The sequence below is a fragment of the Nansenia antarctica genome, assembly GCF_963989245.1.
Source record: "Nansenia antarctica genome assembly, chromosome: 1".
Taxonomy (NCBI): Eukaryota; Metazoa; Chordata; class Actinopteri; order Argentiniformes; family Microstomatidae; genus Nansenia; species Nansenia antarctica.
In genome coordinates, this window is record NC_137674.1 from 104,261,406 (window position 1) to 104,282,326 (window position 20,921).

A 20,921-nucleotide genomic window follows, 5' to 3' on the forward strand; every position below is an offset into this window, starting at 1 on the left:
GTAAATGTGTGTGTGTGTGTGTGTGTGTGTGTGTGTGTGTGTGTGCATCTGTGGCCGTAGTATAGTCTGTGTGCTGTATGGAGCAATCTCATAACGTGATAGTAGTCACCCATCACTCTTTGAGTTATATCAGATTTTTGTTATAGCTAATTTATATATCTGTATACAACACCGTACTGTACATAGCTTACTGCTTATCCATCTCCTGTATATATATACCTGCCATACTGTACCTATCACTATCATGTTTTATATCCCTATTTGCACTTCTGGTTAGATGCTGAACTGCATTTTGTTGTCTTATAGGCTAATCGAATTGAATCTAATCTACTCTAATCTAATCTAAATCATCATATAGCACTATCCACATGTGTATATCAGAGATGTAGTGATAAAAAATCCTGAACCCCCATGGATATAGGTGGGTTAACCCTAATGCAAATAACATTGACCGACTGTATCAGGAAATGTGGGTAAAGCCTATTTACCAAAAGAAAGAGGTGGGATAACCCTCCACTACAGGGGAAGCTGGCCAAGACAGAAACTGGAGGACAGGATCACTGCAATGCATGGAACGGAATGAGGAACAGTATCAAATACTGTAGGTATTTCTACCTCCACCAGCCTCCCCTGCTCCACTACATCACTGGTCTATACAGTGCCCTCCTATTGGAGTATTGGAAAGAGGAAGCATTTTGTCTTCTTTCAGCTCTATACTCTAACAGTTTGGATTTGAAATCAAACAATTACTATTGGGTCAAAGTAGAGATTACTGGCTTTGATTCAATGTTTTTTTTTCTTCCAGATTGGTTTCACCATTTTGAAAGTACTTTTCTGTTTTTAATCTAAACATACAATACGAAAGTATAGGGGAAAAAATATGAATGTCCAAATAAAGCACTCATGTTTAGTATTTGGTGAACAATCGTTTGCATACAATAACTGCCTGAAGTCTGCGACCCATTGTTCCCACCAGGTGCTGGCGGGTATATTCTCTGGTGATGCTCTGCCAGGCCTGTACTGCAGCTATCTTCCGTTGTTAGTTCCCTCTTCAACAAATGAAATACATATTCAATTGGATTTAAATCTGGAGATTCACTTGGCCACTCTAGAACTTTCCACATTTTGACCCTGAAAAACTCCCTAGTTGCTATGGCAGTAGGTTTGGGGTCATTGTCTTACAGTATGATGACGCACCGTCCAATGACATTTGAAACATTCTGCTGCTGCAATCAAAAGTTACATCATCAATGAAGACAAATGGGCCAGTTCCCATGGCAGCCATACACAGCCAAGCCATAACATCCCCTCCAGCATATTGAGGTGGTATGCCAGGGATTCTGAGCCGTTCCTTTTTCTCTACACACTTTACACTTGCCATCCCTCTGGCACATGTTAATCTGTCTCATCTGTCCAAAATACCATTTTACAGAACTGCAGGCTCTTTTAGGGTACTTTTTAGCTAACTGTAACCTGGCCACCCAGTTTCTGTTGCTTACTAGTGATTTACATCTGGTCGTTTTGGGGTTTTTCTTAATTATGGTGGGCATTCTTCAGCCATTCACTGCTGAGCTCACCAGTGTTTTTCTTCTTTTGGATGACGTTCCAAACTGTTGTTGTCGGCAAGCCTAAGGTTTTGGATATGTTTATCATAGTTTATTTCTGATTTCTCAGCCCAATAATGGACTCGCACTCTGTGGTCTTCATGTTGACAAACACCAATAGCAGACTCCGAAAATGTAAAGGCTAGAATCAATACTAGACATTGACAGCTCTCTTATGTCTGTGCGAATGATGTGACGGAACATACTTAACTAACTAGACTAACTAGAAACACCTGTCAAGCAATTTTCCAATACTTTTGGTCCCCTTAAATAGGGAGACTATGCATAAATGATGTAATCATGTAATTTCTAAATGTTGAAATCAATCAGAAAAAAATAATATATTGAATTAAAGCTGGGGATCTCTACTTTAACCTCATGGTAATTTTGTTGTTTGTCCAAACTGTTGGAGTATAGAGCTAAAAGAAGATCAAATGCTTCCTCTTTCTAATACTTATGGGGGGCACTGTAGATCTGCTAGATGTATACAGTAGCTACCTGTCGTGGAACCTTGTGGGATGTTGAGCCTAATGCAGATTCTTACAGTGACTAGAAGCGCTGTGTTGCCATCGTGGCATTGCCATATCAGGATTCTGAGGCTCATTATCCACTTCATATGATTATAACGATCAAGAAAGTTCAAGGATGGCATAGATGCTACACATATCATCGTAATCTGAGATCAAATTCCACAGTAATCTCATTGAGTTACAGTAATCCTACTCAGATAGCAGGCTCATCGAGTAGCTAGATAGATAGATAGATCATTATTTCATGGTTATCATGATCATTTTTGTCCGGCAGCATAAGAGGGTTGTAATAATAATAACAACAGTGTTGTGTTACAGTCTAATAAGGCTGTATCACTCATATAAAACCTGCTTGGCAGAATCCCTCTGCAGTCTCAATGGGATATGGTAATGATGGAGCTTCACCAGCCTGGAGGCTGCCTACATTACAGCAGCATATCACTTCAAAGACAGCCTACTCTCTTCTCTGACTGTTTATTAATAGTAACCCACACACAAAACACCCACACACACACACACACACACACACACACACACACACACACACACACACACACAGGGAATGAGAGAAGAATAAGAATAAATCATTTAACATTACACACGAGCAGAGGTACGCAGGCCAAGACCAACAGCCCCCAGCAGTTCCCAGGCATACAGTACCAGCAGGCATACAGTACCAGCAGGCATGGCTTGTATATCGTAAGGCATTCATTCATGGGCCAAACTGTTTTAATCTAAATCTAAACTTGCATTAATTTAAATGGTATCCCTCCCAAAATATGGGTCTGTCTGACAATGCGTTGTGTCGATTGGCTCAAAATAGTGTGGGAATTCAATGTACCGTAAAGAACACAGAATGATTGAGTCAACTCTAAGGTTAGAATGGGACTGGTGGACTAACTACCACTGTAGGAAAGTCTCACAGATCTAAACTTTATGGCAATGGGAATATGTAGAATATAGATATAGAATATGTAGGGAGGCTGCTATACTGTTCATTTCAATTAATTTCCTTCATCATCATTTCCTCGAAAAGTGCTTGCTTTCTGTGGCTGCTATTTAGTTTGATCCAAATCTATCTAAGCTTAACGCCACACTTACTTACAGCAGAGAGGATCAGAACAATTGGGACAGAACCATGGAGGGAATAAAGCGATGTAATTACATTGGGCACCAGTGAGACCTGGCACCTCAGAACCTTGGCTGTAAGCAGTAGGTTTACACAAATGTCTTTCTTTTCTGTGTAGATTCCCAAGAGGCAAGTTGACCATACGTTCCAAGATGCCACAAACACTTGGGTAAACGAAAGCTGACACAGCGCACACCTTAGCATGGTCTAATTTCTATCACTGCAGTACTTTTTCATACCAAAACATTCACCTCCTGCTTCATGAATTATTGATGGTGAAAGTGAAGCTTTGGAATATTGTTTCTCTAGAGTTTGCGACTGCGAGAGTCTGGAGAGTAAAATGCAGCGCTCCATTTTGATGACTACATACTGTTAGGTGAGCAGCATCAATCTGTCTATCTGTTCATTTGTCCATCTGTCCTCTAACCTTATGACGTTGAGAAGGGATAATGTATCTCACAAAAGTACAGTGGTTGCACATAGTATATGTGTGGAAGCTCTCAAAAACTCATTCAGAGTAAGATAATGTACATATGTGACATGTACATGTGATAATGACATGTCAACAGATGCAGCAGCCAGGGGTTACAAATAGGAATGGCCATTCAAATGTTTGTTTTCTCACCGGCTGTGATTCTGTAAATCACACTAGGCCTGTCCCAACCTTTCATATTAAATGCAGATAACAATCAAATAAACATGTTTGTCAACGCTGAGTATGTGAATTTAATTGCTGGCATAATGCCACTTATGTCTCATAAAATGTCGTCGAGTGAAACGATGTAATTTAACAGTAATGCAGCATTGAAGAAAACGAAGCCAAAGCATTTAAGATTTAAAGACGCCATTAATCCGACGTTACTGCCCTCCGGTGTGGTGTACACAACAACTGATCAAAAGGATGTCTGTTCTTGAGAGATTCCTTAGTGGGGGATAGAGATCGAACAGTGAGTGTGTGAAAGCCATGGTGCCATCATGGGCATTATGACACAACAGGACGTGGCACAGGTAGGCTCCATAATGAAAGATGCGGGGACGGACTCGAAAGAGAATGGGGTGTCGGCACCACGACAAAATGGGTTTATAAATTATAATACAGTACAACGTTGGCGCTGCAAATTGCTATGGGGGTAAATGCATGCGTAACATGGTAAACGTCGGTTTATTGACTATTGTCACAGATATGATGGGTGTTGCAATTGTAGACTGCATGAACACACAGATATGGAGTTAACATGGTCGATTAATAACAATCATAGACAATCTGATCAAAAGAATTCCATGTACTGACCTAATCGCCTTGATTTGAGCCACGGCACAGACGTTAACGCATCGGAATGAGGTAAAAATGACACAAGCCCCCAGTTCGTATCCAGTGCACTGCACACAGCTGTGAAGGATGGAGCAAGCTTTTTGCAGGTCAATGAACATGTGTGGCTATGACAAGGTCATGAGCCGATTGCAAAATGAAGCCATCCTTAATGATCAAGCGAAATAGACCAGAAAAACAAGCTGCCACCAACCTTATCTTGTTTTCCACGCGATCGGCCTTGGAAGTTGCTGCCCGCGGCGCCTTGTATCTCCACGTTGCTTCTGCTCTTTGTGTTGCTGATGCTGCGGGTGCTCGCCACGGACACGCACGACCAGGCAGCTCACAGACCACCGAGGAGGAGGGAGGGGGTCCCGCATGGGAGAAGGGAGGGAGGGAGGGTGTGGCTGGCTGAGGCTGCGTTCTGTCACCAATATCACCGACCGATATCCGCGAACACGGCAAAGAAAAAAAAAAGAAAAAACGTCGTTCAATTGATAATCAGTGATTAACATATTATTATTATTATTATTATTATTATTGTTGTTTGTATCATTCATTTTGTGAAGTGGGCCATATTGCCTGCAGCATTTCTGATTCGTTCAATTCGTGAACCTAATTCATGTGAAATAAAATGTTTGAAAGCCGCAATAATAAATTGATTTGTGGAAATGTTCTGCATTTATCCTATCCATCGTCACTGTTCGTTGCGCGTTTCTGACAAACCAGAGACCAAGCTTTGTGCTATGCGCAGGAGAAACAGTTGAATACAAACGTGTCTTACTTGCAATGGAGTGGGTGCTTCAATAATTCATAAAAATATAATCATAGGCTACTAGCCTCCACGATTTGCCAATCCCAGTGATTTAACACAAATCTCCCTCAAATACAAATTCAATGGACATTAAGATCTCTCTGCCGAATAAAAAACAACAACATATAACTAGGGATATTTTCCAGAACATACAGGTCCTGCGTAGGGCTAGTAGTGCATAATAAATGCAGCCAGACACGATAATAGCTGGTTTACGATTGTTCGTAGTTTATTCTTCCAGTGGGAGTCGGTATAAGATATGTTGACATTACTATGTGCCTCACTATGTGACTTGCATGATCCAATATCATCGTTCATCCCATCTCTCCCCCGGCCTGTCCACCCAGTGAAATACATTTTTTTGGCAATAACTACAACTCCCACAATCCCCTCCCTGATCGACAACTGGTCCTTTTTTTTTCCTTTTTCTTTTTTGCAAGGAAGGAGTTTGCTGCAGTCTGAAGTTATGGGTACGTGGTAGTTTACACATTTCTTGAAAATAAACAGAAAGTAAAACCAGCCAGCCGTAACGGACATTACGCAGTTAACGATTATGCCTCCGCGGAAGCAGGACAGGGCTGGCGGCAGTGCGAGGAGCGGGTCCGTGATGAACTTCAGGACAACAGTAAACTCGGGCTCCTTACGCCGCAACTCCGCTGTCTTGCCGTCGGTGCTCACGTTCGCTGTGATCGTGGCGTCCGGAGGCCTTCTGCTCATGATCGAGAAAGGAATGCTGAGCAGTATGGAGACACCTCCACCCCGGGGGACCTCCAGGAGGTCAGGTTACCTCCGACCAGCCCGACAACAAGACCCGGCCGTGGAGACGGAATCCCAGGTAGGCTGCTGCAGTGTTTCACCATTGTCTCATGTTCTAACTAAGGCCATACAAACATCAGTCTTCAATTAACGGAATTACAAACCAGTTGGAATACAGTAGCAATCTTAACATTATTGTAGTGTAATTTGTATGACTTATGAGTTATTGTAATACAAGTATTTTAATACAATTTATAACTTAATTTGCATAAACGGATATGTTGTAATTATTATCGCACAATACCGGTGATAGGCCTACTTGCGCAATACTTTAGTAAAACTTTCATCCCACTTCCAGACAATCAGACAAATCACACTGCAATAAAATAACACAGCAATTAGCCTGGTATCACTATGTTGTTACTACATAGTAGTAATTAACTGATTACAGAGTTAGTACATAAATACAGTGCAACTGAATGTGAAGTGTGTGACCCTTTATTTGCTATATTAGTGGTGTATGTATTGTCATGATGGGCTCATTTCTACTTCACCATCCCAGTCACCCTAACTAATACCCCCCCATTCAGATTCTCCAAGAGATCCGCAACCGCACCATCAGGACCATGTGTGGTCATAAGAACATGCCCCACACTGTGTGGTCGCTGAGCCCCCTCCAGCGGAAGACCCTGCTGCAGCACATCCTGGTGAACGACGAGCACCGCTTCCTGTACTGCTACGTCCCCAAGGTGGCCTGCTCCAACTGGAAGAGGGTGCTGAAGGTCCTGAGCGGCGCCCTGGAGAGCGTCAACGTCAACATCAAGATGGACCACCGCAGCGACCTGCTCTTCCTGTCCGCCCTGAAGCCGGACGAGATCCGCTACCGGCTGAAGCATTACTTCAAGTTCATGTTTGTGCGGGAGCCCATGGAGCGCCTGCTCTCGGCCTACAGGAACAAGTTCGGGGAGATCCAGGCCTACCAGAAGAAGTACGGCGCGGAGATCATCCGGCGCTACAGGAAGGGCCACGCCAAGGACATGTCGACGGCCGGGAGTGACGTGACCTTCGCCGAGTTCGTGCGCTACCTGCTGGACGAGGATGTGGAGCGCATGAACGAGCACTGGATGCCGATCTACAACCTGTGCCAGCCCTGCGCCGTTTCCTACGACTTCATTGGTTCCTACGAGCAGCTGGAGGGTGACGCGGAGTACGTTCTCCAGCGCGTCGGCGCACCCTCGCACGTCCACTTCCCAGAGCGCCAGACGTGGTACAAGCCAGTCACCACGGAGACGCTGCACTACTACTTATGCAGTTTGCCGCAAAAGCTTCTCAGGGAACTTCTGCCCAAGTACATTCTAGACTTTTCCCTCTTCGCTTATCCCCTCCCCAACACAACCACTGAATACTGCAGACATTAACTGCAAGATGGTATTTTGTATTTTTTTTGTAAAATGCTATTTTTTTTATACAGTATGATGTTACACTCCATGTATTTTTATTCCGAGGGAACAAGCAGTTTTGATATCCGTTTTTATATGAGGTTTTTAAGTATTGGGAAATTATTTGTAAGTATTGCGGGATTATGAAGTGTCTTCTGAGTAAATAACCACTAAAAAACTGGAAACGAGGTATTTTAGAAGCATATAAATGGCAATGTTACAGACAATCAAACAACAATTTCACATTCCAATGTCCACTTACTTACAAAGAAATGTTACTGTCCAATTTCTTAAGCTACCTACGCAACCAGCCAAGCACAGTCTAGACATTTTGGAAATGTAAGTCCCAATACCACATTTACATCTTGTATCAATGAATTCCCCTCCTTGATAACAGTAGTGAACGGCAGCTATAGCTACTATGGCGGTAGTACATCTCCATGTCAGGTACAGAACAGTGCAGTGAATTTTTTATCAAAATACTTTATTTGTATGAATAAGTTAATAATTTAGGTGTCAATAGAAGCATAATGTAACATTATTATACACACAATTACCACAGAACACTGTAAACACAGGAATGAACTAACAAAAACAATTGTGCTTCAACAACAGAAAAATGGTCAAGTAAACTAAAACCTGATTCTTATGAATAAATACATTTGGTAAAACACTGCCTCAGCTCAGACTCCGAGTCCAAGTCCTTCACTATTGACCAATGTGTTCTGCTTCTAAACACATATATACATAGCATCTATTAAAGAGGCAATCTGGGATTCAAACAACACCAACGCATTCTTCCTGCCACTTGTTTTAGTTAAGAGCTGAGGGATGGGGCTGGAGAAATGTAACCTCTCTCCAATTCATAGACGGAGGTATGGATGCATGGATTGACCACGTGATACAATCACATTATTGACAAACAATGTAAAACAACCTTATATTTTGGGTTCTAACGGGGTAACAGTCTACATACGTTCATGAATCATGAGGCATTTATAGTTCATTTGATTATTCAAACTGTTGTCTTCGTGGTGAGATGATAGCATAATTTTACTTCTGACACTGTACGAGTCTTAGCTATGTGCATATTTCATGACTGACTCAAACCAATGAATCTGACTTTTCAGACCACTGCCAGTGGTGTTGTTAGACACACCCGTTATGTGAAGAATCCCTGACATACTTCAGAATTAACCCAATGCTTGCCCAGGTCTCTCACTCACTTATTTCAGCTCCTGTCTCCCTGTTCTTTGTCTCTCTACTCCTTAAAGCTCACGCTTCTGTGGGGAAAATCACAATTGAAAATGAATTACAAAGTTCAACACAGTCAGTGTGAATTGCTAAGTCTCTTTTTGTTTCATAAATGATATAGTTGTATAGTAGTAGTAGTAGTGCAGAATTACTGAGTGTGTAGCGTGTGCGTTTCTGTGCGTTCAGTATGTCAGTAGAAGTAGGAGTGACTCACTTCTCTGGTGAATCGGTGGATCGCTGTGGCGTTCTGAGGATGGATCGCTCTGGGGAGGGGGGGCGGGGGCTGAGGGTGCGGGGACTGTGGGAGGCGCTGAGAGGGGAGGAGCTCCGTAGGGAGGAGAAAGACACACCCTGTCTGCGCATCTCCTGCACGGCCCTCTCACTGAGGAGAGAGAGAGACAGCAAGGGCATGAGGCAGAGACAACAGCCTTTTTCATTGTATTGCGAGTTCAATGCATTTAACTCATTCAATGTGTTCTGGAATTCTTTGAGTGTTCTGGAATTCTTTGGCAGTTGATGAGTAACTACTGTTCTAAGTGAAGAGGATTCATTAATGTCGGTTCCTGTACTGTTGGTGGCCAGTGCAAGTAAATCAAGTCATGAACTCACCGTTCAAAGCGCTCGGTGGTCAGCTGTCTCTTCAGCACGTCCATCTCTGTCTGTTGCTGAGAGACTTTCCCTCTGAGCTGGGACAGCTCCCTTGCATGCCCTGCCCTGCACACACACACACACAAATGCGCACGCGCACACACACACACACACACACACACATTAACTTATCTTTATCAAAACAACTGGAGTGAAGAATGTGTGTCAATGGCATTCACTGGTGCTATGCAGTAGCTTGGTATGGTGAGAAATCATTGGCCTGAGGGGCCGTTCATTCAACCCTCCTGGTCTTACGTTTTGCTGTCTGCGAGGACGAGTCTGTCCCGCAGGACCTTCAGCTCCGACTGCCTCTCGCTAGCGCTCAGGTGGGTCTGGAACTCCTTCTGTCGATTGGTGGAGAGGAGCGTCTCTAGGTTACGGACGGTCAGCCGCTCGCTGGACAGCTGCTTCTTCATTAGCTCCGCCTCCGAGCGCACGTCCTCTAGCTCTCCTGTCACCTGCAACGCAGTCAGGTGAAAGAAGTCAGTCACACACACACACACACACACACACACACACACACAAATGGTATAGCTTACACTCAGTACAGCACAGGGGTCTGCTCAAAGCTTAGTGCTCCTGGAACATACTGTACATCGGCATAGCAGAGCTGATCATGGCTAGCAAATTATTTCGAGTAAAAACACACACACTACCACATTCACTTGTTTATGTGAGAATCTTGTGCGTAACAGGTTCCTCTGTCAGTGTATGGTCTGTGTGTGTGTGAGAAAGACAGTCAGAGTGAGTGAGTGAGTGAGTGTGTGAGTGTGTGAGTGTGTGTGTGTGTGTGTGTGTGTGTGTGAGTGTGTGAGTGTGTGTGTGTGAGTGTGTGTGTGTGTTTGTGTGTGAGTGTGAGAAAGAGAGAGACAGAGTGAGCGTGTGTGTGTGTGTGTGTCTGACCGACGCCGGGGCTCACCCTCTCCAGCTCCATGCTCTTGGAGGTGAAGTGGCGGGTGGTGATCTCTTTGTTGGAGTCTAGTTTGACACACAGCTCCCTGACGGAGGCCAGGTCAGAGAGCATGGCCGCCTTCTCCCCCCGGGCCGCCTGCAGCTCCTCCTCCAGCCGGGACATGCCCCGGGCCAGGGACGACACCTGGGCCTCGTACGCCTGCACAGCGCTCATGTGCTGGAAGGGGGGGGGGACGACGACACACCATTGTGATGGGTCAAAGGGTGCTTTTCACTGCACTGCTTTGACCAATCAAGTCATGTGAGATCAGTGATTTGCTCAAGGAGGGAGAGGACGGAAGGAGGCATTCGCAGAGTAAGACAGGTGGTAGATATTTTTTGAAACGGTGCATTCGTTTGCTCCTCGGAACTAGGAAACTCCCAAAATGTTCTACTCTGCAAAATAGTGTACCTCTGACAATTCAGAGTTTCTCACTCTGAGCCATCTCAGAATTAGCCAATAGGAAGCGCAAGGCAAAAGCCTCTGCTAAATCTTGGTGGGACCCTCACTTTCTGAAGAGCACCAAACATTATCAACCATTGCAACAACAAAGACAGAAAATTAGACCAGAAGAACCAGAAACGGACTACATTCTCCACCCTCCATTTCCCCTTGTACACGAAAGCCCAATGCACACGGCGTGCGATTTTGTCGCACGGCAACATTCGATTCTCCATTCACACCACCGAAGTGAGTGGGTGTGAATGGAGAATCGAATGTTGCTGTGTGACAAAATCGCACACGGCGTGTGCATTGGGCTTAACACAAACAAGCACATCGCGGAAGCTGCTTTGCAGACCAAAAAAACAATAGAGCTCTTTCAAGTCTCACCTCCTGGATCTCTCTGTCCTGGTGGCCCACCGTCTCCCTGAGGTGCCGGCGCTCCGTGTCGGAGGAGAGCAGCTCCAGGCGGATGGAGTTGTTGAGGCTGTCGGCCTGCTGCAGCCTCGCCTCCCGCTCCTCTGCCTCCGAGTGGGCCATCCGGAAGCGCTCCAGCATGTCCCGGTTCTCCTGCTCCTGTAGGGTCGTCTGGAGTTAACAGGGGCTGTGGTCTAGACTACAGGTTCTCCTGATCCTGTTTCTGAAGTTAACAGTGGCTGTCTAGACTACAGGTTCTCCTGCTCCTGTAGGGTCATGTAAGGTAAGCCAAACCATTAACAAGCACTTTATTTACATAGCAGTTACACAGTAAAATGAAAAATAACAACTCAAGTGTAGAGTGGGGTGGTGGCTTTACTTTTGCAGCCATCACGTTCTCTATCCGGGCCACCTCCGAGATGTAGGCGTGGACCCTCATCTTCAGGTCGTCTTTCTCATGCAAGGCCTCCTCCATCTCAGCGTGTACAGCCTGGACACACAACCTCAAATGAAGCCAACGATTGCTGTCTTTTATACTTGTATTTAGTATAGTATATAGTACTATGTATATAGTACTGGACGAGGCAGCAGAGGATATGCATGCACACCATTTATATCCAATATGCACATATGTGACGGCAGCTGGTGAAAGGGGGAACAAGTCGGCAACCCACCAAATGTTCTCTTTTATTCAGAAAAATTTAAATACATTTCAACGTCAACTTCAACTTCAATTTAACATTTTCTTGGAAAACATCCTCAAACCGCGGACTAGCACACCTAGCAATAAAAGTCAGAACATTTGAATTGGTTTGCCGAGTTGTTCCCCCTTTCACCAGCTGCCGTCACATATGTACAAAACATTAAATAATAGTCAAAGCGCAGTCATGGCATTAAACTGTTTTGACCTGGCCATCCTCTCTAAGCCAAGGAAAGCTTCGTACAATGTTTGTGCCCAAATAAGATATGAGAGTATTCTGAACAAAACGTTAGCTGGCTTGTCCTGTCTAGTGGTCAAATCTGACGACACAAAATGCCAAGCAATTTAGACCAATCAAACGAGTAGCTAGACATGATGACACCGACATGGTTCTCACTGGTCTAGCTCTTCGGATTCCCATCAGGCCAGTTTGAACATAGAGATACAACACTTGGAACCGTTCCATCTCAGTGGGTTGGTGTTAACAGATATGTACCTGATTCTCTCTGGTCATAGTGGCCAGGTCATCCTGCAGCCTCCTGTTCTCTCTCAGTGCGATCTCTCGGTCCTTCAGAACCCCAGCCAGCTCCTCCTGTGCCGAGTCCAGCTGTCTACGCAGGCTGGCTAGCTCCCTCTCGCGGCTGCTCAGCGCCCCCTTCAGCTGGCTGCAGGGATGACACGCATTATGACCGTCACAGGATATCAGTGCATTGTAACACTTACTAAACTGTGGTGGTTTCTGGTTATTTTATTTGATAAGATTGCTATCCTTATTTTAGTAGAGTCCACCAAAAATTGTAACAGTAAGTCCACTCACTCTAGAGAGTTCTCCATGTCTGTCACAGTGAGTCGGACTTCGACGAGCAGCTTATCCTGTAATAGGAGAGAAAAAACAAACCGTGTTGTATCTGTGTGAAGGTAGTCCAGTCAGTGATGGCGGTCATGTTGCGTGTGTGTGTGTGTGTGTGTGTGTGTGTGTGTGTGTGTGTGTGAAGGTAGTACAGGTCAGTCAGTGATGGTGGTGGTAGGGGGGGCCTACAGTACCTTGGCGGAGAGCTCCCCCTGCAGCAAAGCCATGCTCTCGGTCTTGTGGTCCACGGCGTCTTGCAGGGAGTCCTTCTCTCTGTCCAGAGCGGACACGGCCCTCTGGAGCGCAGTCGCCTCCTCCCTCTGCGTGGAACCGTGGTGACTCAGTTCACCTGGTTCATCAAAAAACAGGGACAACAAAAACACATACACAAGCACATACCTGAATAAACAATGAACGTGGACCATAAACAAAAAAACAGTGACATGTTTACCTATCGGTCTAACGAGCCATTTCATGCATACACCCATAAACCCCCTCACCGATCCTCTCTTCCAGCTTCTCAATCTGCTGGTGGGCGGCGTGGAGCTCGCTGGTCTTCACAGACAGTCGGTGTTGTGTGTCAAACAGGGACTGCTCCATCTGCTCCTGTAGCAGCCTAAAGAGCAGAACCAGTAGTGAAACAATGACCTAGGTAATAATAATAATAATAATAATAATAATAATAATACATTAGACTTATATAGCGCTTTTCTAGACACTCAAATACGCTTTACAAACTGAAAAGATTGAGTAGTAATAATAAAAAGAAACAAAAAATAAATAGAAGAAAGTATTTGGGCCAAATTAAGGTAGTGCTGGGGACACGTGGGAAGGGGAGGGGGAGAGGGTTAACTGGTGAAGGCAAGCTTGAAGAGGTGGGTTTTGAGGGCCTGTTTAAATGTTGGGAGGGTGTTAGTCTGTCTGATGTGGTTGGGGAGGTAGACGTCATACAATTATCAGTCATCAACCCAACTTTCCTGTATAGTGCATTGTATCGCACTTTAATTGATGCTGCCTTTATTCTTTTTAATACGTTCTGTTTTACTGTGTTTAAAATGTGCTAATATAAATCAGGTTCATTATTATTATTATTATTACTAGTGTAGAAAATGTGCTATAAAAAGGAATGTGTGATAGATTGAGAGACTGACACAGACCTGAGGGCGTTGGACTCGGCTCTCTGCTGGGCCGTCTCCTCTGAGGTGTGCACCAGGGCGCTGGAGCGAGCCTTCAGCTCCTCCTCCACCGCCGCCCTGCCCTCCGTCAGCACCACCACCTGGGAACGCAGGTCCAACCGCTCCCTCTCCAACTGGACAAACACCATACCAGAGTAATGATAATGGCAGACGAATGTTAAGGCGATGAACATAATTAAGCGTAAACACCGAAGCGTCCTTGGGTTTGAGAAAGGCGCTATATAAATCTATGATATTATTATTATTATTATTATAATTAGGATCGCTTCGGTGTAAAAGTTGCAGAAAAGTTCGTCAGGACTTACAGTCTTAATGGTATTCTCCAGGTTGAAGATTCTCCTCTCCTCCTCCTCTCTGTCTGTGAGAGCTGAGGTCTGAGCCACCTGCACAAGGCACGCGCACACACACACACACACACACACACAACATTCTAACAGAGTCCCGAGACGCAGCATCATATAGAAGACAAAGTATTTTGTCTAAAGATAAATTAGTATGTGTAATTACAGTTATTACATAACTGTAGGACGCCTGTAGTGTGAACATGGAGGGGGGGGGGTTACATGGAAAGGAATGGGGGGGGTGGGGGGGTGGTGATAGTAATAATAAGCGTGTGTGTGTGTGTGGACCTTTAGTCGTGCTCGGATTGTGTCTCTCTCTGAGGTCATCCGCTGAAGGTCAGTGTCTGCTTGCTCCCTCTCCTCCTTCAACCGCAAGATCTCATCAGACAGCTGTGCTCCTCCACGGGTCTGCCTTAACTCCTCATGCACCTGCACACACACACACACACACACACACACACAGTTACTACTATGAAGAGATTTCTCGTGCAACAGGTTGGTATCTCCAACATATCTCCAATTGTTCCTCACCAGTTTGTACTGGGCACTGAGCTGGTCCCTCTCTGCGGTCAGGGCCTTCACGTTGGTCTGGATGTCCTCCATGTGCCTCTCAAAGCCCAGCAGGACGGCCTGGAGCTGGTCCCTCTCCTTCACCACGCCAGAGAGCTCCATCTCCAGACTGACCCCCTGAACAACACGCAAACATTAAACCGTTAACACCTTCATCTTTATCTAAAACTGAATTCTGAATCTTTCACCATCAACTTCCACTAACATGTGAATGTACAATTAAACAGTGTCAATGGATTTTGTTTTGACTGAATTTGAATGTATGAGAGAGATGTATAACTGTGTGTCTGTGTGTGGGTGTGTGTGTTGGACATGCTGCCTCTCTCACCTTGCCTCCTCCTCCTCCTCCTCCTCCTCTCCCCCTGGGACTCCTGCCTGGGCTGCTACGCCTGGGGCTGAGGTCTCGCCCCCCGCCGCCCCCCCTGGTCCTCCGGTAGCGCTCCGCCTCCTGCCTGTAGTGGTCCCTCTCCTCCTCCAGGCTCCTGACGAACGCATCCAGACGAGACGGCGAGCGCTGCCTCCCACACACGCCGTGTTTGGCCCGCCAGCTCTCCAGCTCCAGCACCAGTTCTTTATCTAGGGACAGACAGCAGCAGTCTGTGAGTCAATACTGCCTAACATTATAGCAGGGTTCCCACACCTTCTGAAGCATCAAATTCAAGCACCTTTCAAGGACTTTCAAGACTCAATTCCCTCAAATTCAAGGACCCAACACGGCATAGTTTGAGACAGATCTAGATGAGAATTGATATAATAGGAACTATCCGCTCACAGACAACAATTAAAAAGAGAGGCTTGAATGTGTGAACTAGATGGTCTCTTGCCTTCTCTCCCACAGCACAGCAAAACAATATTGTGAAATATGTGTAAAGTTAAGCAATACAGAGACTTATTTACTAGTTGACGAGCTAAGTAAAATATAAATATATATATACATTTTTTTAGAGAGAGAGAGGGGGGGAATTCAAGCACTTTCAATGACCCATGTGTATTTTCAAAAACTTTTAAGACCTTGATTTTCCCCCCGCAAATTCCCGTGGGAACAGTATTCTAGACACACAGTGTTGCTGTACTACACACTCAACATATAAACAATACATACATCGCATGTTACCCATGTCATACAGCCACAGACATAATTGCACTTTGACTGAGTGCCCAAACTGCCCATACACATCTATTGCACTTTGACTGACTGCCCATACACATCTGGTCATTGAGAGATATTGGTATTGGGTCTCTTGTGCTATTTTGCGGAGAATACCCTATAGTAGCTTACGCCGTACATATCTATAGGTACTCAGTGTCATGCCCACCAGAGATTCAACAGGAGAGGAGACACAATGTTGGTGCTCACCAGCATCTGTCATTTTCTCTAGTTTGTCCTGAAGTCGTTTCTTCTCTTCCTCAAGGAAGTTTGTCAGTCCCTCCATCTTCTCAGTCTGCTCCCTGAGGTCTCCCAGCTGGTCCAACAGGCGGTTTTTCTCATGGTCGCCCTCAGACTGGTCCTGAAATGCCCATCCACAGGAGCAGGACACAGTGCAAAGTGCAAATCAACACAGATTCACTTGCCCATTGATAACTAACTGTTCAGACAATCTGGGGAGACAGATTTGTGAGTTATAAAGTCACGAGAGAAATATGTTCAACCATTTATAATATAATAAATCCATACCCTTCTTAATTTGGCGATGACATGCTCCAAGTCCTCGATGGCTCTGTGTTGCCTTTCAATTTCTGCCTGTTGAAAAGACGGAGGAGAGGGAGAGAGAAAATCGGATTTCTTGACATAACATTAATCTCACATTGACCTGGGTTCCCTAAATCACCTGTGTCTTTGAATCCCAGACAACCTGACAAAGATTTGTTGTTTTGTTGATTTGATGTTATTGTGTATGGTGCAGCAATAAAGCACTGGGGAGCATTAACATGACGTGTTTGGGCCTTTTATTTCTTGTACTTGTACTATTTTTGCCTAGCACCGGCTACAAGTTTTTTTGGGGACATGCATATCTTCAACCATTAATTGTGTTAGCAAGTCCTATCGTTTTCCTTTGCCCCCCTTCTGCCTCCTCCCACCTTGGCCTCCTGCAGTTCCAGGTCAGCGGTCTCCATCACCAAGTCCTTGTCCCTCTCCAGCTGCTTGGCCAGGTGGTCTATGTGGGTGAGCTCCTGACACAGCTCCTGGTTCTTGGCGTTGAGGTCGGCCACCTCGCTAGAGGCGTCCTGTTTCCTCTGCTGCAGACCCTGCACCTTCTGCTCCAGCGCCCTGTTGGACTCCTGCAGGTACTCAATCTGCAACGCACGCAGGGGTCAGACACAGCTCAAAGTGTGGTCAGGCAGAGCCCAAAAGCCTCTGAATAGCAAACCAGACTACCTGGAGAGCTGGTTTTCCCAGACACAGTTTAAGGTTAAACCTAGACTTAAAAAAGCATCCTTTATGGAGAACTTCCATTCAAAGTGTGATTTAGTCCAGGAATAGGCTCAATCTTAATCTAGAGCCTAGATTGAGTATGATGGTCTTCTCCCACAGACTCCAGTGAGCTGTCATTCGTACTATCAATTGATTCATGAAGGTGTGTGTGCGTGTGTATTAGATGAGTCAGTAACACGGATAGCCTGCAGGTGGAGAAAAGTTCAATGAGTGACAAACATCCATTGGTTAAATGGGTTGGCAGTCAGGGCTTGTTCAGTCAGGGCTTGTTCAGTCAGGGTGTGGTCAGTCAGGGCGTGGTCAGTCAGGGTGTGGTCAGTCAGGGCGTGGTCAGTCAGGGTGTGGTCAGTCAGGGTGTGGTCAGTCAGGGTGTGGTCAGTCAGGGTGTGGTCAGTCAGGGCTTGTTCAGTCAGGGTGTGGTCAGTCAGGGCGTGGTCAGTCAGGGTGTGGTCAGTCAGGGCGTGGTCAGTCAGGGTGTGGTCAGTCAGGGTGTGGTCAGTCAGGGTGTGGTCAGTCAGGGTGTGGTCAGTCAGGGCTTGTTCAGTCAGGGTGTGGTCAGTCAGGGCGTGGTCAGTCAGGGTGTGGTCAGTCAGGGCGTGGTCAGTCAGGGTGTGGTCAGTCAGGGTGTGGTCAGTCAGGGCTTGTTCAGACAGGGCGTGGTCAGTCAGGGTGTGGTCAGTCAGGGCGTGGTCAGTCAGGGCGTGGTCAGTCAGGGTGTGGTCAGTCAGGGCGTGGTCAGTCAGGGCTTGTTCAGACAGGGCGTGGTCAGTCAGGGCGTGGTCAGTCAGGGCTTGTTCTGTCAGGGTGTGGTCAGTCAGGGTGTGGTCAGTCAGGGTGCGGTCAGTCAGGGCGTGGTCAGTCAGGGTGTGGTCAGTCAGGGTGTGGTCAGTCAGGGCGTGGTCAGTCAGGGCGTGGTCAGTCAGGGTGTGGTCAGTCAGGGCGTGGTCAGTCAGGGTGTGGTCAGTCAGGGTGTGGTCAGTCAGGGTGTGGTCAGTCAGGGTGTGGTCAGTCAGGGCGTGGTCAGTCAGGGCGTGGTCAGTCAGGGTGTGGTCAGTCAGGGCGTGGTCAGTCAGGGCGTGGTCAGTCAGGGTGTGGTCAGTCAGGGCGTGGTCAGTCAGGGTGCGGTCGTTACCTGCAGGTTAAGGTGGGCAATCAGTTTTTCACTGCTGATGGCCTGAGCCTCTAGAGAGATGACATCATGAGGACGGCCTCCATCAAGCGCACGGTTTAGACGCTCAATCTCTTTGTCCCGCTCTGCAACCTACCAGTATGACAGGCAGAAGCATTCCAGATAAGCACCACCATTTATACACACACAGAATAAAAATAGGTTGAACACCTCACTGATTCAGGTGTGTATTGTAGTAGGTTACCTGAGTGTTTAGGTGTTTGATACCCCCCTGAGCTCGTTCCAGGTCTAGTTTCTGTTTGCTGATGTCGTGCTGAAGCTCCTGAATCCTAGGGTAAAAAAAAAGGTAAAAGTTAGAAAAAGTCACACATTGACAGTTACTTCAACATTACATTGATATGTTTTAATACATGTCCTCCTCCATGTGACTGTCACTACTATTGCTCTCCCTATTGGAAATACGGTCAATGACATTTTTAAAACTACAGGCAAGTTTTGCTCCAAACAGGACCTCACCTGTTATCAGCCACCTGCAGAAGATCGGCAATGTACGGGTCATCAGGCTGCGCCACAGGTTGTGTGGGACCGGCAGGGGGAGGGAGGAGGTCATCGATCTGCATCCTCTGGCGTCTAAAAGGAATGCTGCGCTTTTTCCCTCCTGTCAAATCAAATCACAGAAGAAGATGAATGGCCGTCCTCCATATCTTTATTGTGTATTGAAATAAAAAACAATAACATATCTTGCAAAATGTACCCAGGTTAATGTGATAAGGTTAAACCTGCCAACTCAAGCTCAATAGATGACTGTATACCCATGACTGAAAGAAACAGGGGGGTGGTAGTAGTAACACTTGGAACATGGACAGAAAACAACCTCAGTGGCCAGATGCTAAGAGATGGAAGCAATAGGCCTACAGTGAGTAGGAGGAAGGTAGCATGGTGGAATAGACCTATCGCTAAGCCACGCCGCCTTTGAAAACTCGGACAAACAAACAACGCTCACTCAAATTCTTCACTGACAGTGACTGACTGACTGTGACTGAAAGACATTCAATGACTTGGATACAATGGCAGGAGTTGGCAAATCTCTTAAGTAAGTAATAGACATGTTTTTTAAAAGATGACAAGAATATTTTGTCTAGAAGCTTTTCACCATCAGACATTAGCGAGTTGTTTGTCCGAGTTTTCTGCCTGTAGTGACTTTTGCAGTGATTATCATTGGACAATTTCTATTTTGGGGTGTGGCTTAGCGATAGGTCTATTGCTCAGTGAGGCTGAGGCAGGAGCATGTTGCACCAACAGGTGTCTGTGTCCTACCTGGCGTCTGCACCACCGCCTGCATGTTCTTCTCCTGCAGCTGCTGAATACGTTCCGTCTTGGCTTTGCTGTCCTTCTCCAGGGAGCGCACCTTGTGCACATACTGGTTGTTGAGGAACTTCAGGTCGGACGTCTCGTGGTCCAGCTTCCTGATGAAGGCCTTGAGCTCTGAAAGAGGAGAACACTCTGTCACAGACCGAGCAAGCACACTATCTTTATAGTCATTTGCTGTGATCTTTCATAACGGAAGAAGGAAAACAGTGACACCAATATGATACTGTGTTTCTGTGATGGCAGGACCAAGGGTAGGAGAATTGGACGCTCTTCTAAAAGATTGGGTGGACTGACTGACTGATACCTCTGCCAATCCGGTCCTTCTCCTCCCTCAGTTTGAGAAGCCCAAGGTGCAACTCGTTGTTCTCTCTGACCAGCCGGGCATTCTCTGTCCTGTACGGCTCTAGGACTGCATCCAGATTCCGGCCATCCTTCTCTGTTTTCCCTGCTGAGAGCTTGGAGCTGCGCAGACTCTCAGTGGTGTGGACCAGATCACTGTAAAACAGGCAGACGCACACCTTCTCATTAAAGCAAGATAACTTTGTATTGGTGGGTGTCATTGGATGAAGCTAATCTGTGAGTCCAGAGGGGTAGCCGTATTCCATGAACGTCACTGATGGAGAAATCCAGGCTTATTCTTATTAAGTTTCACGAAAATAAGCCTGGATTTTCCTTTAGCAACGTTGATGGAATACCCCCCTGTGATTGAACATTGAAGCAAGCAAAACATACATACACAAACCTACAGTATATGTTTCTTACCTGAACAGTGTTTCCACCAGTGGCAAGGTCTCTATTCCCAGTGGCTGTCTGTAGCCCAATTGGTCGAGACGTTTCCGAAGGTTGATGAACTTCCTCTCTGCGTTGGTACTCATGGTGACAGTCTACACAGCACAACACAATTTAACAAGGGCCTTGACACAAATGATTTTTTTTTACATGGGAAAATAAACTTTTTTCAAGCCATAAAAACAAGCTTATATTATCGGTTGCAACAGAATAAAAACACAACGTTGCAGAAATAAGGGAGATACAGA

The 20,921-nt window shown here is 45.8% G+C and overlaps 2 protein-coding genes across 3 annotated transcripts; one reads left to right on the forward strand and one right to left on the reverse strand.

Annotated features, from left to right (window-relative positions):
• Positions 1 to 5,831: 5,831 nt before the first annotated feature.
• Positions 5,832 to 8,133, forward strand: chst14 (carbohydrate (N-acetylgalactosamine 4-0) sulfotransferase 14; the record flags this gene model as incomplete). Of its 2 annotated transcripts, XM_080550365.1 has the most annotated exons (3): positions 5,832 to 5,856; positions 5,958 to 6,221; positions 6,733 to 8,133. In XM_080550365.1, 2 exons carry the CDS (start codon positions 5,994 to 5,996, stop codon positions 7,558 to 7,560), a joined length of 1,056 nt encoding a protein of 351 aa, XP_080406491.1. In that variant the 3' UTR covers positions 7,561 to 8,133. The 2 variants fall into 2 exon arrangements, with proteins under 2 accessions (XP_080406491.1, XP_080406490.1); XM_080550364.1 differs by lacking the exon at positions 5,832 to 5,856 and having other exon boundaries at positions 5,940 to 6,221.
• Positions 8,134 to 9,045: 912 nt separating this feature from the next.
• Positions 9,046 to 20,759, reverse strand: cep135 (centrosomal protein 135; the record flags this gene model as incomplete). The annotated part of the gene is made up of 24 exons (XM_080540195.1): positions 9,046 to 9,217; positions 9,445 to 9,549; positions 9,739 to 9,941; positions 10,403 to 10,612; positions 11,267 to 11,452; positions 11,673 to 11,783; positions 12,490 to 12,658; positions 12,811 to 12,866; positions 13,038 to 13,192; positions 13,344 to 13,459; positions 14,001 to 14,152; positions 14,345 to 14,422; positions 14,669 to 14,809; positions 14,912 to 15,067; positions 15,279 to 15,526; positions 16,308 to 16,458; positions 16,626 to 16,691; positions 17,030 to 17,245; positions 18,517 to 18,645; positions 18,758 to 18,842; positions 19,030 to 19,171; positions 19,831 to 19,998; positions 20,189 to 20,379; positions 20,647 to 20,759. The coding sequence occupies 24 exons, from the start codon at positions 20,757 to 20,759 to the stop codon at positions 9,046 to 9,048; spliced, it is 3,519 nt and encodes a 1,172-aa protein (XP_080396321.1).
• Positions 20,760 to 20,921: the final 162 nt, after the last annotated feature.